The 18008-nt window shown below is 40.0% G+C and overlaps 2 protein-coding genes across 6 annotated transcripts in view; both read left to right on the top strand.

Moving 5' to 3' along the window:
* The first annotated feature begins 1057 nt into the window (after positions 1 to 1057).
* Positions 1058 to 3504, top strand: LOC131190525 (transcription factor 7-like 2). The gene is made up of 3 exons (XM_058167863.1): positions 1058 to 2309; positions 2417 to 2483; positions 3347 to 3504. The coding sequence occupies exons 1-3, from the start codon at positions 2067 to 2069 to the stop codon at positions 3502 to 3504; spliced, it is 468 nt and encodes a 155-aa protein (XP_058023846.1). The 5' UTR covers positions 1058 to 2066.
* Positions 3505 to 6820: 3316 nt separating this feature from the next.
* The window catches only part of LOC131192571 (lymphoid enhancer-binding factor 1-like), a 152655-nt gene continuing 141467 nt past the window's right edge, over positions 6821 to 18008 (top strand). For all 5 annotated transcript variants that reach the window (XM_058171820.1, XM_058171822.1, XM_058171818.1 and 2 more), the window contains exon 1: positions 6821 to 6951. In XM_058171820.1, coding sequence (XP_058027803.1) covers positions 6868 to 6951 — 84 coding nt within the window. In that variant the 5' untranslated portion in view covers positions 6821 to 6867. The remainder of the gene's footprint in view (positions 6952 to 18008) is intronic.

Genomic DNA, 18008 nt, shown 5'->3' with positions numbered 1-18008 from the left:
GAAATAGAGCTCACACTTGATTTACTCAGAAGTCAGTCCCATTGGTTCAATGTGCCAAAAAATGTGGCTAGCGTTGCAGGCACAGCTGGAAAGCTGAGTCTTTATTAATAATAGTAATAATATTAAAAAACACCTCACTGCTGATGCTTCATGTTGTTTGACTAGTTTGGGTTTAGTCTAAACCCCAAGTTTAATTTAAAAAATAGTTCTGCCCATTCATTAAGAAAATAAAATACAATAAAATAAGGGCAATTAAGGCTGTAATCTAACCCTTGCTTATTTAAAACTTGGTGCCATTAAAATTAAGAAAATTGTGCCTAGGTTCTGTGGGGAAGACAGGCATGTCTCGCTAGAGCAACAGCTGTAAACAGCAGCGCTGCAATTTTGGGTGACTGGATGTCAGAAAGACCCGATTTTATTTCACATAAGAGTGATAGAGAAATAGTTGTAATTCATATAAATTTACTAGGAAATAGTGTGGTTAATTGGAGCCATGACATGGGTTTTTTTTTCTATTTAGCATGTTGCATTAATCTAATCAACTGTTTTATGTAACAAAGGTTAAACAAATCATGGTTTGGTTTGGTAAGTGCACCCATCCTGATTCCATTCCCCTGAGATGATTTCCAAATAAATGGTTATGGGATCAGGCCCTTACAGCAATCAAGATCCTTTACTCAGAAAGAATCCCCACTGTGGTCTCATGGAGAGAGAGAGAGAGAGAGAGACAGACAGACAGATTGTGATGTTTTACCTAGGAATGGTTCCATAACAGGGTATATTCCAAAATGAAGGGTTTTTTTAAAAGTGAATATTAAGATGAGTACAGAGTAGTAATGATAATTAAAAAACCACCACCGTCTCCCTCTGTAAAGTAATTGCCTAAAGATTAATGCTATTGCATTAAAACAGGCTTCCCAACCTGCTTTCCTTCCCGACATGTTGGACGACATCTCCCATAATCCCCAGTCACCCTGGCCTCTGGTGAGAAGGGCTGACTGGGAATTCTGCGAGCTGTCCGAGCCATCTGGAGGCAACCAGGTCGGGGAGGGGGGGGTGCAGTAGAAAGGAGCAGCCCGGAGCCAAGCCCCCATTGTTCGCTCGTTCCGCGGCTCCCCTTCTCTTGCACTGCCTGCGCACAGGACGGCGGCGTCTGCGTATTACTTTGCGCACCGACACGTGTAAGTGCGCCAATCCATCGGATGGGACCAACTTTCGTCAGGAAGAGGGAAAAGCTCGCAACACACACACACACGCCCTTCTTCTTCCTCGCCGAGATTGTATTCCGCCCCTGCGGAAGGTTTGGGGGAACGGCTTTCCGCGCTGCCGCCTTTCACCCCACGGAGGCGAGAGCGCCGGTTCTCAATTGCCCGTCGCGAGCATCCCCTGCAGCCGTGCGGGAGGAGACGGGCGCTGTCTCTTTAAGGCCGAAGCGCGTCGCGGGAGAACAGAGTCTTCCAATCCCTCCCCGCCGCTGTCAATCAGCCGGCGGCGGCTTTGATGTTGAAAGTCTTTGGCTCGGCGGCTCTCCAGTGTTCTTCCAGAGTCGCGCACTTTAACAGCGCTAGCTCGGCTGCTGCTCGGGGTGGTGGTGATTTTTTTATTATTATTTTTTTATATTTTTTTCCCCATTCTTCCCAGCGAAAGCCGCTGCTGCTGCTGCTGCTGCTGCTGCTGCTCCAGCTTTTTTCTCATCCAGGCTAGGCTATTTAGCTGGCTGGCCGGCCGGCCGGTGCTACTTAATCAAACTTTCCCGGGGCTGGGGAGGGAGGGGCACCCAAGACCGCGGAGGGGTGGGGGGGGAAAGCGGTTTGATCGCTGCCTCGACCTCTCCGCTTGCTTTTTCCTGCCTTGGACCGCCAAGCACAGCCCCCCCTCCCTCTCCTTTCCTTAAGCTAGCGCCCCGGCGAGAGTCGGAGCGCCAGGATACCGCTCAAGGAGGTCGCCAAACGTTTTGCCTCCCCTTTCACGAGCGAAAGGAGGGAATCGGAGTGCGCCGCTCTTCTTTCCCGGCGCCGCTCCGACGCCCCAACATTCGCTCTTCCCTGGCTTGGCTCGGGAAGAAAATGCCCCAACTCAGCGGCGGAGGCGATGACCTGGGAGCCAACGACGAGATGATCGCCTTTAAGGACGAAGGGGAGCAGGAGGAGAAGATCCAGGCCAACGCCTTCACCGAGGGGGACCTGGCTGACCTCAAATCATCCCTGGTGAATGAGTCGGAAAGCGGCGGCGGAGGCAGCAGCAACCGTCAGGCGTCCAACCCAGCAGCAACCGTGGCTGGAGCCGCCGCCGCAGGAACCCATCCCGAGGTGAGCCCGAACCCCGCCCGCCCCCAGATCACTTTCTCCTCTTATGCCAAACTTTTAAAATCTTCATCATCGTCCTTCATCCCTTTCTCTCTTCTCGTCTTTTGCAGGCAATCCGGCGGCTGCAAGAACCTCAGAGGGTCTATTCAGAGAAACTCCCGGATCACATGGATGATGGTCAGTTTCGGGGGGGGGGGGAAGAAAGACACCCGCTCTTCTTCTCCTCCTCCTCCTCCTCGCTCGCCTCCACTCCCCGCCGCCCACCTTTTCCTCTCCCCTCCGCGCCTCAAGGGAGGGAGCCCGACCGCCGAGGGGAGGGGAGAGAAGGGGGAAGGTTTGGCAGCCCTCGTGGTCCGCGGGGGAAACGTCAATGCCTCGCTGCGAAATCAAAGCGGGCAAACGCCTCGCGCTACCGCGCTGGAGAGGCACTCCGTACCGGCTCGTCAAAGCCCTGACCTGCGAGGTTCCCGGGTGCAGGGCGACTGAAACTTAACATAAAGGTGCTTCTCCGTAGGCTGTCATCCTTTCCCCCCACCCCTTTTGCATGCACACACACACACACACACACACACACACACACATGCCCCAAAACAACCTATTCTCCCCCCCCCCCATAATTCACTATTGCATCGCAGGAGGTAAAGTTGGTCTGGGTACTCTTGGCACAGTGAGTTCCTTGCAGGGCTGAAAAAAAAAACCACCTGGAAGTTTGGGGAAGAGGTATGGAGCAGCTACAAATACCTGGGACGGAATGCATCCCACTCCTTATTAACCAAGAGCACCAGATTAACCAAGGTGGAGAAATGAGCACATCTGCACACCACTTTCGTTCTGGGACCTGATCGTTTCATGCCTGGCTTATCTTTCACCACCAGATAAGTTGCAAACTGTAAGGCTGGTGTGTGGCAGTAATGGGGAGTTGAACGTCAGGTGAACCCTCACAAATGCTAGCAAGCACAAATAATGCCACAAATGTATGCGGACTGGAGGGGAGATTGGTTCGGAGACGAAACCCTAACCAGGCACTTGAATTTTAACAGGTTTAAAACATCAGGACCCAGGGATGTATAAAGGATCTCCTTATTCTGGATACCCTTTCCTCATGCTGTCTGATCCTTACCTGCCAAATGGATCTATGTCACCTTTGGTGAGTACACTTCCCCTGCCATTCCTAAATTCTTACACTGTGTCTACATGATCGTGATTGTGTTTCAAGACTGAAATCAACATCTTTCTTTAATCTTCAAAACTTTTAACAGGATAGGTTCCATTAAAAGGAATTGTGGCCTTTTAGGCAATACCTCCTTTCTTTGGCAATACTCTCCTTTCAGCCTTGCAATGCTGCTATACATGCTTGCTTATGGAGTCTCCTGGGTCTCCTATCACCCCAGAGCACACATGTAAAGCAAATTAGCAAAATTATAGCATTAGTATTATTATTGTTTCTACTCTGCTACTGTACTAAAGTTATTAAAAACAATTGATCAGAAATGGCTCAGTTAAGGATCCGTTCCTTGACTATTTTTTTTTTAAAAATCGCCTATGGCAAAGTGAGGGTTTCACCCCCAATGTACCTTAAGCTAAGTAGGCGTTATAAATATGTACCTAGTAGATGCTAAGCTCTACTTACTTCCAGATAACCCTTACTTCCAGGGTTATAGATTCCATCAGTACATGTACCTCCCTACCTCCCTCTTGCCAGAGATTCAACTTGGTTGCAAGCGGTCAGCTCTGAAAATCATGTATATGTGTTTGTAGAGATTGAAGTGTCTATTAATCAGGTTCATCCCACAGTAAATCCCCCTGAATTTGAAGCAGAGGCATTTGAACTGAATTCTGAATCTTCACTTTTATTCTACCTTTGAACAGTAAGTTAGTGTAGAGATTATTTTAACGCAAACTTTGTGCTCGTGCACTGGTCTAGTGACCATGGGTTAGAAATGAGCTTGTTGCCTATTTTGTAAGATTATGGCACACAGGCACATGGGAAGAGTACATTTTAGTACCCTGACTACATTGGAGGGGGGCAAGAAATGTTTTAATGAAAACTTATTTTGTTGCATTGGGGAAGTAGGGAATATATTACAGTTGGATATTAGGAAATTTATCAATAAAAATTCTTTAATATACAGTGTATTTGTTATTGGTGTTTGGTATTAATAAAATGGGTATCCTACATTTTCTTTCTTCAGCCTCTATAGAGACCTGTCGATGTAAACATTTCTCCACTTATAAGAATTGCAAAAATATATGCAAAGAAGCTTTTAAAAAAAATAGTGCTACTATTTTGTAATAAATAAATACATTATTTTTAGTATTCAGTGAAACACTCTTTGCAGTAGGGCAATGCTTTGTGCTTATTGACAAATGATCATAATACAAAGTGTGATCTTGGCCTCACTAGTTACAGATAGGTTCTGTGGCTATCAGATGGATTTAGCTGTTGGTAGGATGCGTTTGAGGTTTGTAAGGTTAGATTCCATATTGTAAAAAGCTGCCTGTAGTTTCTTTCTTACTAATAAAAAAGGAGGATAAATTGATCAGCGTAATAAAATGTTGCAGGGTCGAATCTGAGTCCTCAGTTCCCTGAGGATGGGCTCCAGCACGAATCCAAAATCTCTGGTCCCAGTGACCAACTCAGATTGGACCTTGCAAAATTATCTTGGGACAATTATGTTGGTCTACATTCATAAAGTGTTGCCACTTCCTGCTTTCTTATTTGCCATTTTCCTGCAATTGTTTTATGCAATTATTGGAAGACTTTCTTTTGTGTTTATACCCATCTCAGTGAAGCCTACTTTCTAATGTTTGGGAGGTTAATTGGGAGATTTAAATGTTGCCGTGAGTGTGGCTTTGTTTTTCTTGCAGCTGAACTCCAAGTATATGAGGATTCAATTGCAGTCTTACTCTAGAATTCTAAATTGGTTTCGGCAGCGATAAATCTAGTTCATTTCAGTGGGGCTTAGTCCCAAATTTGCTCCTTTGGGCTGCAATCTAGGACACAGTTAACTGGAAGTAAGCCCGTTAATCAAAATGGGATTGTTTCCACTGCAGTATACACAGGATAGTACAATTAAGGACAATTTCTCTGCCCTTTCAATATAACTTCAGATCTTGGGAAGTTTTGCGCCTTAAACATTTTGATATCTGAAGGGTCTGTCTGAAATCCAAAAAAGGCCAGTGTCAAAAGAAATGCAGTCAAAAAAATGTAACACTCTGTGGGCTCACTAGAAATTGATGGAACGTTTTAAGTCAGAAAAACCATTGCTTTTGCTTAGGTTGAATGTTTGTTTGGGTTTTGTCAAGTATAACTTTAGCATTGTCTCCTCCCTCCTTAAAGAGAACAGATTTCTTGGGCAGCTAGCCTGGTGTCAAAGGGAGATGTTTCAATTTTATCAATTGATTAGCTAAAATAAGCCTTTTTTTTGGAGGGGAAGCAAGACTTCAGATCTGGACAAGGAAAGAGTCTGAAGTGTTGATGGTAGCAGATTCCAAGGGGAATTCTACAAAACAAGAAAATGAATCCACCCTAGGCTGAACTTGCTAGATCTTACCAAAATTCCGTCATTTGGCTTCCTGTGTCTTGCTCACACACAGAAGGCAAAAGTTTCTCCTCAGTAATTGACATTTGGGGGTATTATGCCAATGAAAGTGGAAGTTCTACTTTGCCATTTCAGTTAAGAAGTTTGTCAACAATTTATTATCTCCATGTAAAGCCATCTCTGGCAACAGCTGTCAATTCAGCTTGTGACGGCAGATTCTTGCGTTAATACACTTGATGAAAACAGTGTCTAGACTGTAGTAGAAGTTATTTGGATTGAAACTGTTGAATTCCTAATCTACAGGACCCAAATTACTGCTGCCTTTCTCCCCCACTCCTTATATGTTACAGCTTTTTGATAGTTTTGGTTGTCCCTGATCATTAGCTAGTATACAAAGAGCAGAGCGACAGCCTAAAGTTCACTGTAAGCTTTTCTTTGCTCAGAAATCACTGGAATTGATAGTAAAGCAGATCCATGTTTTAATGTTATTATTCCAGAAATTCTGGAATAATGTTATTATTATTATTATTATTATTATTATTCCAGAAATTCTGAAGTTTCCTGAAAAGTAGTAGCCTCGTTTTTAAAAAATATTTTCTCAAAATTTCTTAAGAAGAAGAAAACGATTTTAGCAACAGTGCATTTAAAAAAAAACCACCTGGAAGTTTGGGAAGAGGTATGGAGCAGCTACAAATACCTGGGACGGAATGCATCCCACTCCTTATTAACCAAGAGCACCAGATTAACCAAGGTGGAGAAATGAGCACATCTGCACACCACTTTCGTTCTGGGGCCTGATCGTTTCATGCCTGGCTTATCTTTTACCACCAGATAAGTTGCAAACTGTAAGGCTGGTGTGTGGCAGTAATGGGGAGTTGAACGTCAGGTGAACCCTCACAAATGCTAGCAAGCACAAATAATGCCACAAATGTATGCGGACTGGAGGGGAGATTGGTTCGGAGACGAAACCCTAACCAGGCACTTGAATTTTAACAGGTTTAAAACATCAGGACCCAGGGATGTATAAAGGATCTCCTTATTCTGGATACCCTTTCCTCATGCTGTCTGATCCTTACCTGCCAAATGGATCTATGTCACCTTTGGTGAGTACACTTCCCCTGCCATTCCTAAATTCTTACACTGTGTCTACATGATCGTGATTGTGTTTCAAGACTGAAATCAACATCTTTCTTTAATCTTCAAAACTTTTAACAGGATAAGTTCCATTAAAAGGAATTGTGGCCTTTTAGGCAATACCTCCTTTCTTTGGCAATACTCTCCTTTCAGCCTTGCAATGCTGCTATACATGCTTGCTTATGGAGTCTCCTGGGTCTCCTATCACCCCAGAGCACACATGTAAAGCAAATTAGCAAAATTATAGTATTAGTATTATTATTGTTTCTACTCTGCTACTGTACTAAAGTTATTAAAAACGATCAGAAATGGCTCAGTTAAGGATCCGTTCCTTGACTATTTTTTTTTTAAAAATCGCCTATGGCAAAGTGAGGGTTTCACCCCCAATGTACCTTAAGCTAAGTAGGCGTTATAAATATGTACCTAGTAGATGCTAAGCTCTACTTACTTCCAGATAACCCTTACTTCCAGGGTTATAGATTCCATCAGTACATGTACCTCCCTACCTCCCTCTTGCCAGAGATTCAACTTGGTTGCAAGCGGTCAGCTCTGAAAATCATGTATATGTGTTTGTAGAGATTGAAGTGTCTATTAATCAGGTTCATCCCACAGTAAACCCCCCTGAATTTGAAGCAGAGGCATTTGAACTGAATTCTGAATCTTCACTTTTATTCTACCTTTGAACAGTAAGTTAGTGTAGAGATTATTTTAACGCAAACTTTGTGCTTGTGCACTGGTCTAGTGACCATGGGTTAGAAATGAGCTTGTTGCCTATTTTGTAAGATTATGGCACACAGGCACATGGGAAGAGTACATTTTAGTACCCTGACTACATTGGAGGGGGGCAAGAAATGTTTTAATGAAAACTTATTTTGTTGCATTGGGGAAGTAGGGAATATATTACAGTTGGATATCAGGAAATTTATCAATAAAAATTCTTTAATATACAGTGTATTTGTTATTGGTGTTTGGTATTAATAAAATGGGTATCCTACATTTTCTTTCTTCAGCCTCTATAGAGACCTGTCGATGTAAACATTTCTCCACTTATAAGAATTGCAAAAATATATGCAAAGAAGCTTTTAAAAAAAATAGTGCTACTATTTTGTAATAAATAAATACATTATTTTTAGTATTCAGTGAAACACTCTTTGCAGTAGGGCAATGCTTTGTGCTTATTGACAAATGATCATAATACAAAGTGTGATCTTGGCCTCACTAGTTACAGATAGGTTCTGTGGCTATCAGATGGATTTAGCTGTTGGTAGGATGCGTTTGAGGTTTGTAGGGTTAGATTCCATATTGTAAAAAGCTGCCTGTAGTTTCTTTCTTGCTAATAAAAAAGGAGGATAAATTGATCAGCGTAATAAAATGTTGCAGGGTCGAATCTGAGTCCTCAGTTCCCTGAGGATGGGCTCCAGCACGAATCCAAAATCTCTGGTCCCAGTGACCAACTCAGATTGGACCTTGCAAAATTATCTTGGGACAATTATGTTGGTCTACATTCATAAAGTGTTGCCACTTTCTGCTTTCTTATTTGCCATTTTCCTGCAATTGTTTTATGCAATTATTGGAAGACTTTCTTTTGTGTTTATACCCATCTCAGTGAAGCCTACTTTCTAATGTTTGGGAGGTTAATTGGGAGATTTAAATGTTGCCGTGAGTGTGGCTTTGTTTTTCTTGCAGCTGAACTCCAAGTATATGAGGATTCAATTGCAGTCTTACTCTAGAATTCTAAATTGGTTTCGGCAGCGATAAATCTAGTTCATTTCAGTGGGGCTTAGTCCCAAATTTGCTCCTTTGGGCTGCAATCTAGGACACAGTTAACTGGAAGTAAGCCCGTTAATCAAAATGGGATTGTTTCCACTGCAGTATACACAGGATGGTGCAATTAAGGACAATTTCTCTGCCCTTTCAATATAACTTCAGATCTTGGGAAGTTTTGCGCCTTAAACATTTTGATATCTGAAGGGTCTGTCTGAAGTCCAAAAAAGGCCAGTGTCAAAAGAAATGCAGTCAAAAAAATGTAACACTCTGTGGGCTCACTAGAAATTGATGGAACGTTTTAAGTCAGAAAAACCATTGCTTTTGCTTAGGTTGAATGTTTGTTTGGGTTTTGTCAAGTATAACTTTAGCATTGTCTCCTCCCTCCTTAAAGAGAACAGATTTCTTGGGCAGCTAGCCTGGTGTCAAAGGGAGATGTTTCAATTTTATCAATTGATTAGCTAAAATAAGACTTTTTTTTGGAGGGGAAGCAAGACTTCAGATATGGACAAGGAAAGAGTCTGAAGTGTTGATGGTAGCAGATTCCAAGGGGAATTCTACAAAACAAGAAAATGAATCCACCCTAGGCTGAACTTGCTAGATCTTACCAAAATTTCGTCATTTGGCTTCCTGTGTCTTGCTCACACACAGAAGGCAAAAGTTTCTCCTCAGTAATTGACATTTGGGGGTATTATGCCAATGAAAGTGGAAGTTCTACTTTGCCATTTCAGTTAAGAAGTTTGTCAACAATTTATTATCTCCATGTAAAGCCATCTCTGGCAGCAGCTGTCAATTCAGCTTGTGGCGGCAGATTCTTGCGTTAATACACTTGATGAAAACAGTATCTAGACTAATAGAAGTTATTTGGATTGAAACTGTTGAATTCCTAATCTACAGGACCCAAATTACTGCTGCCTTGCTCCCCCACTCCTTATATGTTACAGCTTTTTGATAGTTTTGGTTGTCCCTGATCATTAGCTAGTATACAAAGAGCAGAGCGACAGCCTAAAGTTCACTGTAAGCTTTTCTTTGCTCAGAAATCACTGGAATTGATAGTAAAGCAGATCCATGTTTTAATTGGCTTCCGTGGACCAGCTTTATATTACGTAATGTTATTATTCCAGAAATTCTGGAATAATGTTGTGTTATTATTCCAGAAATTCTGGAATAATGTTATTATTGTTATTATTATTCCAGAAATTCTGAAGTTATTATTGTGTTATTATTAGTGTTATTATTCCAGAAATTCTGAAGTTTCCTGAAAAGTAGTAGCCTCGTTTTAAAAAAATATTTTTCTCAAAATTTCTTAAGAAGAAGAAAACGATTTTAGCAACAGTGCATTTAAAAAAAAAAAAACCAGAGGAAAAGGAGACTTTTAGTTTTAGAGTGTTTCACTGGCCTTTGAATTTTCTCTCAGTCATCTGCAAATAAATGAAAGCAATGGATGCAACCGCTATAAAGAATTGCAGACAGGTGCTATGGTCATATTCCCTGCCTATTGTAAATCACCTTTTCTAATTTTTCTGTAAATTGTCCTTCCTATATATACTAAAGATATCTTTCCTGTTGAAGAATTAACTATAGGAGCATCATTCTCATTTATATCTGATATAAAATGATTTTAAAGCACAGTCTGGAAGAGATTTACCCAGCTGATATATCAAAAGAGATACTATCCTGACCACTAATGAATGGAGCAAAACTCCATTTTATGGAGTATATCAGCAGTTTCTGTTGGATCAACTTTGTGGGCTGTCTGTTATGCAGAAAGATCACTGGCATTTCTTTCTTTAGCACTTCCGCATGATAATATGCGGAATTGTTCTTTAAAAGGTAGCTGGCTTCACAAAAGTGTCTTTATCAACAGCAGTCAAAGCAGTCCTCGACATACGACCACAGTGGAGCCCAAAATTCCTGTTGCTAAGGGAGACTGTTGATAAGTGAATTTTGCCCCATTTTACGACTTTTATTGCCACAGCTGTTAGGTGAATCACTTCAGTTGTTACTTTAGCAACATAGTTAAGTGAATCTGGCTTCCCCATTGACTTTGCTTGTCAGAAGGTTGCAAAAGGGGATCCCAGGACCCAGGGACGCTGTAACCGTCATAAATATGAGTCAGCTGCTAAGCATTGGAATCTTGATCAATGATTGTGGGGAGGCTGCAACAGTTGTGTGAAAAACAGTCATAAGTCACATTTTTCAAGACTGTTGTAAATTCAAACAGTAAATGAACTCTTGTAAGTTGAGGACTACCTGCATAGGAGACTTTTTGTAGTGCTGTCCTATACTGTATATATCTAAAAAAAATTGCTAAAAAATAAATACCATTGTTTGCGATAGATGTTGCCCCAGCTGTTCATGGGATCATAATCTTAAACTGCAGAAAATTAAATGGAGCAGCAATTTGAAATTACAGAGCTTTTCATATGGAGACAGAATATGTATTGATGTACTAAAATAAAACATATTTTTTCAGTGGTTGGCTTTTAGAAATTGATTGAAGCTCATATTATAACTTATAATCAGGAAAATACTATGCAAAACTGTGTGTGGCACATACAAGATGTGCTTGTATGATTTCTCAGTTCTGAAGATATTTCTCAATATCTTCAATTTTTTAACAAATATCAAGGAGGGAAAATATGTTTTGATCTGCAAATTAGCAAAATAATTCTGTGTTTGGTTGACCCATGATTATGGCTTCCAGTCTACACATCTATTCAAAGGTTCCTTTTAATTCATTTGAATATATGCCAGAGGAGGTTATGTAATACATGTAATATATTCTACTGCTTATAATATAGTATAAACAACCGTTTGCTAAGTTTTACCTTGGGGAACTTAGAGGAGTATTGGGGTAACGGAGAATGAAGAAAATATTCTGGCTAATTTTCAGACTAGAAAAGGCCTGTTTTGATGAAATCTTTTGGAAAAGGTGCTTTGAAACATGCAGGAACATCTACAAAGTACCTTTCTTAACATGGTTAAAGAAGCCTTATCCTCTCCTAGGCTTGTGCGGCTGCTTTGTAAGCTGTTCCCAACTATCTCGCCATGTGTGCATAGGATGACTACTTGGTTTTGTTAAAAAAAATAATGACAACAAGCGCCTGTGCATGATTCTCCTAAAGCTACAGACAATTATATTTGCGTACTAGTTATTCAGCTGTTATTAACGGATACCTGAGGTCCCATCCTATGTAAATATCAGCTGCAATATATCTTTTTCAAGCCACATTATTAAAGGTTTTGTAAGCAATGCATGCCCGATAGTTGTTTTGTAAAATTCTATGGGATCATCCCATTCTGAGAACTTTTAATTTAGCTAAAGTGCTTGTGATACTTATATGACTGAATCACCACCAGCACCAGCAGCAAAGTAGATCCCTGAGAAGGTCTCTCAAGCTTATTGTCTATCCCTTTAAAAGACAGCTCCATTCAAAGCAGAACATCATCAACAAAATAAGTATAGCTATGCAGTTCTGCTTTATCAGCTGAATGTACAGTACAGGAGTTAAACACTATGCGTGTTGTGGTTAATTTGCGAGATTAGAATTGGAGTGATCCAGATTCGAATTGCTATGTTTTTAGAAAGCTCATTGAGTGATTCTGACCCATACATGATATCTCAGCCTCAGTTACAGCACAGGTATGTTGAGGAAACACAGGGCCATTCAGTCATGCATACAACTTGAGTTCTTCAAAGAAAATATATGGTCTCAAGTTATCATTAATGTTTTTTATTATTTATTTTATTCATCTTGGATGCTGCCCAATTCTAGTCAACTCTATTTACTATTACTCTGTAGTAAATAGTAAATTACTATTTACTCTGTTTACTTTTTTCTATTAAAAAAATAAACAGCCATGTGCAATCCAGATCAAATAAACAATGAAGAAGGTGGAAAATCCATCTAGCACTGATATTTATTACCAGTTTTCATTATTATTTTTTTACCCTATTTCAAGAGTTGCTAGTTTTGTTCATGCATCTGATAGCAACACAATTCCCAGGGCTGTCCTCAGCCGAAACTGTAGTGAAATAAGCTTAGCCTTTATTTGTAGAAGGGCTAAATCATTCAGTATGGGAATGTAAGAATTTTGGAAAGATGTACCTGTCTCTGCCTCAAATAGACCAATAGTTGAATTGATATGAATTAATTGATCAATTGCATCAAACCATTGTGGATATAAATATATTTTTCTTATTATTGTTGTTTCTAAACCATGGTTTATTCCTTAATAGGTATGACCTATTTAGTAAAAAAGTCTGAAATGAATCGTGTAAATAGCGTTGTTTATGAACTGGGTCATTATAAGAGAACTTCCTTTGTTCCTAAATTTGGCCCAGGCAGACTTTTTGGAGAAAGCATGTCCCAGTATTGGGGAGAGAATTAAAAACTCTGCTTGCTTGATTAGCAGTCCTATGACACAGGTAATAAATAATACGGAAGCAGGAAGAGGACACAAAGGCAGAAGGCAAAACAGCACTGGGACCAACCAACCAATAATTCGGAGACAAGGGCTTTCACTGCCAGCTAAGTCTGGATTCCTGCATACCATTACAGGATTCTCTTAAGGGACTGGCGTGTCTTACCCATCATGTCTTGTAATGCCCTGATCTTTACATTGATCCAGAGAGCTCAGGAATTTTAGAAGGCAGCTTAGCAGAGACTCTTTCAGGGATTGATCTACCAGTATTAGGTGGGAACTTTGTGCTAATAGCAACATTTCTTAGCAACTGTGCATCAATTGGTGTAACAGCATAGAAAGGTTTCTAGATTAATGTTGCCTTCTTATATATTGCAGGAATCCAGTATGTGTGAGCAAACGGTGAATTATCAAGGACCATGTAAACATGTATAGGATGCTGGGGTTAATACTATAATCTTTTCTCTTGACATTTTTCAACAGCATATTTTTCCAATTATGGTTCACGTTTTAATAAATTACTTAAGAATACTTCAGCTACAGTAATGAAAGATCAAAGATATTCATGTTTTAGAATCTGACATCAATATCCCACATATTTTTTATCCCGGTAGATAGGATAGGTCTCACTTCCTGGTAAATTCATTTAGGATTCTAAAATATCTTCTCCTACTATATATTATCATAACACTAAAATTGTTGGTGCAGTGTGTGTGTCTGTGTGTGTGATGAAAAGAAAAAGAGGTTGACATTCAGCATGAGGAAAACTCGTTTTTCTGATCTATATGGGGCGGGAGGATCAGCTTTGGATTTCAGAGGACAAAGATATTAATAGGGATGGGGCAACATTTCAAAGACATTTAAAGCTTTTCTTGGCTAAAATGTTAAATATTAAGTGGTTTAAAATCATTAACTATTGAATAGTTTTAAAAACATTACTAACAGCATTTTTACAACTTATCTCTCTTTTTTCTCCATTAATTATCAGTTACACCATCAGGATTAAGCAGTTGCTATGTGTGTGTGTGCACACATGTATGTGTGTGGGTGAGAAAGAGAGGCAAAGTACAGTGATTGTGGGGGGGGGGGTTGGCCTGCATTCCTTGAGCTGAGGTTCAGTTAACTGTTTAGCAATCCAGTCAGTAATGAAATAGCATAAGAAATAGGCTCAGAGTAGTGCCATAATACATTTTAATATTTAAAAAGTTTTCATGTGGTTCGAAGCACTTCACATATTTGACAGTAATCTGTATAATGTCTTTATAAATAAAATCAGTTTTATTTTTGCCCCCTTTATTATACATGGATGAACTGACGCTAACAGGAAATTCCTAGCCCCAAAACCATGTAGTGATTTCATGGCCTTTTTGAGGCACTTGACGTGATTGACTGTGGAGGATAAAAGCATTAATTTCCTTTACACATAATTAATGGCACATTTAAGATTAAGCAATGATGGAAATGTCCATAGAAAGCTATTACATTATCAATTTATTTATTTATTTATTTGTCAATCATATATAAGATAACAGGTAAAAGTATAAACATAATTTGGATACATGAAAAGAGTAAGTAAAAAAGGACAGGGACGGTAGGCACGCGGGTGCACTTATGCACACCCTTTATAGTCCTTTAAAATGGGAAGATTGGGATATCCCAGCTAGCCTGTTCATGCAGCAAATAGTTTCATGTGCAGCAAGCAAATAGAAAGTTAATGAACTTAGAATGATAGAAAGGAAATTACCGTATATACTCGAATATAAGCCGATCCGAGTATAAGCCGAGGTCCCCAATTTTACCCCAAAAACTGGGGTAAAACTGGGGACTCGAGTATAAGCCGAGGGTGGGAAATGAGGCACCTACCGGTCGGCGAAACCCTCCCTCCCTCGGCCGAGAAGGCTGGCGGCTCCCCGCCCGCCTCTCACTGCACCGGCAGGGCTTCCGCTAAAGCAAAAGCCCGCCAAGTTCGCTACCGGCCGGTATAATGTGAAAAAGGAAAAAAAAACTGAGATAAGTCAGAGATACTGAGTATAAGTTTAGGACGTTTTTCAGCACAAAAAACGTGCTGAAAAACTCGGCTTATACTCGAGTATATACGGTAGATGGCATCTAGTCCAATTCCCTGGCTCAGTCTAGGCTTCACCTGAGCATCTCCCACACCATCAGTCTCACCATATCACGTGACAGCTTGTTCCTCTGATTAACAGCTTCTGTAGTCGGGAGGGTCTTCTTGAACCTTCTTCTAGAAATATAGTATTCTCCGAAGGCTGAACATATCCAGATCCTTTATTAATTATTCCTCACAGAGCTTGGTTTTTAGACTGTTCACCATTTTGGTAGGCCTTCTCTGATTTGTTGTTCTTTTTGAACAATTGTGTGTGGAACTGGACACAGTATCCCAAATGGGGTCTCAGCAGGACAGAGTTGAAGAGGGCAATTATTTGCACTCTATAATCCTATTAATGCACTCCCAAAAAGACACTTGCTTTTTTTAACAGCTGTGTCATACTGATGGCTTGAAGTCAAAAAGAATATCTAGAGTCTTTTCAAACCAACTCTGCCCTATATTTTTCTTGTGCCTTACATTTTTTTCCTATCTTGGTGCAGTACTTTATCTTACTCTCTATTATATTCCACCCCATTCATTTCAGTCCACTATTCAAGGCTGTTTGCTTTTTGAAGCATTTCTCTTTCATGTAAAGAATTAGCCACCTTCCCAGTTATGTTTTTTCTCCAAACCTCTGCACTAGAGCTACATTGTAGATTATGGTCCATTACCTTTGACCAAGAGACCTTCATTCTATAGTAAATTGATGTGGGAATAATGATAATAATAAAATTATTATTGATATATTTTGCTTTTTATTGTTCCATTTTAAACTGACTTACAGAAGTGGGATGTAGACAGTTCGGAGTTGTTCATGTCTAAAGAGACTTATAAGCCCAGTAAAATAAATAGTAAATTTATCTCATCTTTGGTAAAAACTTTGAACAGAGTGGAACAGAACTCTTTGGCATTCCACTCAATACTTCATTCCAAGCTGAAGTACAACAGTTAATTATCATTTTTTCAGAGTTTCTATTCAAATTGTGAGTTCATCTAACAATAGTATTATCTAGCCCAGATTCTACTATTTTATAAAGAAAAAATATGAAGCATTCTGCTGAAAGCTTTGCTGAGATCCAGATACATTACATGTATGGCATCACACTAATCAATTAAATTTGTACTTATATCAAAGTTGATAAGTTTTACCTGGGTAGTTTGCAGAACACCTATGCTAGCCTTGTTAACTGTAGTGCTCACCAATAAGCTCCTACAATACTTTGCCTGGGAACTTTGCCCTATTCACCTTCTTGAATATGGGCACCACTTTTGTTTTAACTCTTATGGGACATCAACCTTATTCCACCAGACTTGAAATCCTGGGATTAGAAAACTTAGAACTCCGCCAACTCCGACAAGACCTGTGTTTAACACACAGAATCATCTATTGCAATGTCTTTCCTGTTAAAGATTACTTCAGCTTCAATAGCAATAATACAAGAGCAAACAATAGATTCAAACTAAATGTTAACCGTTTCAATCTTAATTGGAGAAAATATGACTTTTGTAACAGAGTTGTTAATGCTTGGAATATACTACCTGACTCTGTGGTCTGTTCTCCAACTCCCAAAAGCTTTAACCAGTGGTGGGATTCAAGTAATTTAACAACCGGTTCTCTACCCTAATGATTTCTTCCAACAACCAGTTTGCCAAACTGCTCACAAAGTTAACAACCGGTTCTCCCGAAGTGGTGCGAACTGGCTGAATCCCATCACAGGCTTTAACCAAAAACTGTCTACTATTGACCTCACCCCATTCCTAAGAGGGCGTGTATAAGTGCACAAAAGTGCCTACCGTTCCTGTCCTATTGTTTCCTTTCAATATATGTTCTTGTATATAATGTAGTGACAAAATAAATAAATAAATAAATAAATAAATAAATAAATAAATAAATAAATAAATAAATAAATAAATAAACTGTCTTCTAGAAGTTTTTAAAGGTTACCAGGAATGGTTCTGGGATCATCTGCAATTATTCCTTTAGTACCCTGAGATGTAATTCATTTGGAAGTGTAGATTCATTTAAAAGCCAGAAAAACAACAACAAAGGAAGTGTAGTACTGTCGATATTTTAAGACCACTTGATGGTCTTGAATACTGTTGACCACAGTAACACTTTGGATCATTCAGAGGAAGCAAAAAACTTCTCTGAATGATTGCTCCAAGTGCTTTAAGTGCTATCTGATGGTCATATTGAGAGAAATCTGCTTCAGGTTTGTGGGGATGGAGGGCACAAAATTGCATTTTATCACCATTTTTTTTAATTTTATTTACATTTATATCCCGCCCTTCTCCGAAGACTCAGGGCGGCTTACATTGTGTAAGGCAATAGTCTCATCCTATTTGTATATTTATATACAAAGTCAACTTATTGCCTCCCCAACAATCTGGGTCCTCATTTTACCTACCTTATAAAGGATGGAAGGCTGAGTCAACCTTGGGCCTGGTGGGACTTGAACCTGCAGTAATTGCAAGCAGCTGTGTTTAATAACAGGCTGTCTAACAGCCTGAGCCACACCGCGGCCACAACATGCTTGGAGTCAATTGACATCAGCCTGCAAATGAATTTTCATTCCTTGTACATTCAGACCTGGATATTTTGAGAGAGAGACTAGTCTAGGCTATAATGTTTTTCTTCAGGTGGTAACATTTTTGACCCTGGAGAAAAGGTTAGCAATTCAGACCACATTTTTGCTGATTTCAGGAACAGGATTCATCTCTTGTGCA

Source organism: Ahaetulla prasina, chromosome 2 (assembly GCF_028640845.1).
Source record: "Ahaetulla prasina isolate Xishuangbanna chromosome 2, ASM2864084v1, whole genome shotgun sequence".
NCBI lineage: Eukaryota > Metazoa > Chordata > Lepidosauria > Squamata > Colubridae > Ahaetulla > Ahaetulla prasina.
Note: the sequence above shows the minus strand (reverse complement) of the source record. Positions and strands in the feature narration are given on the sequence as shown.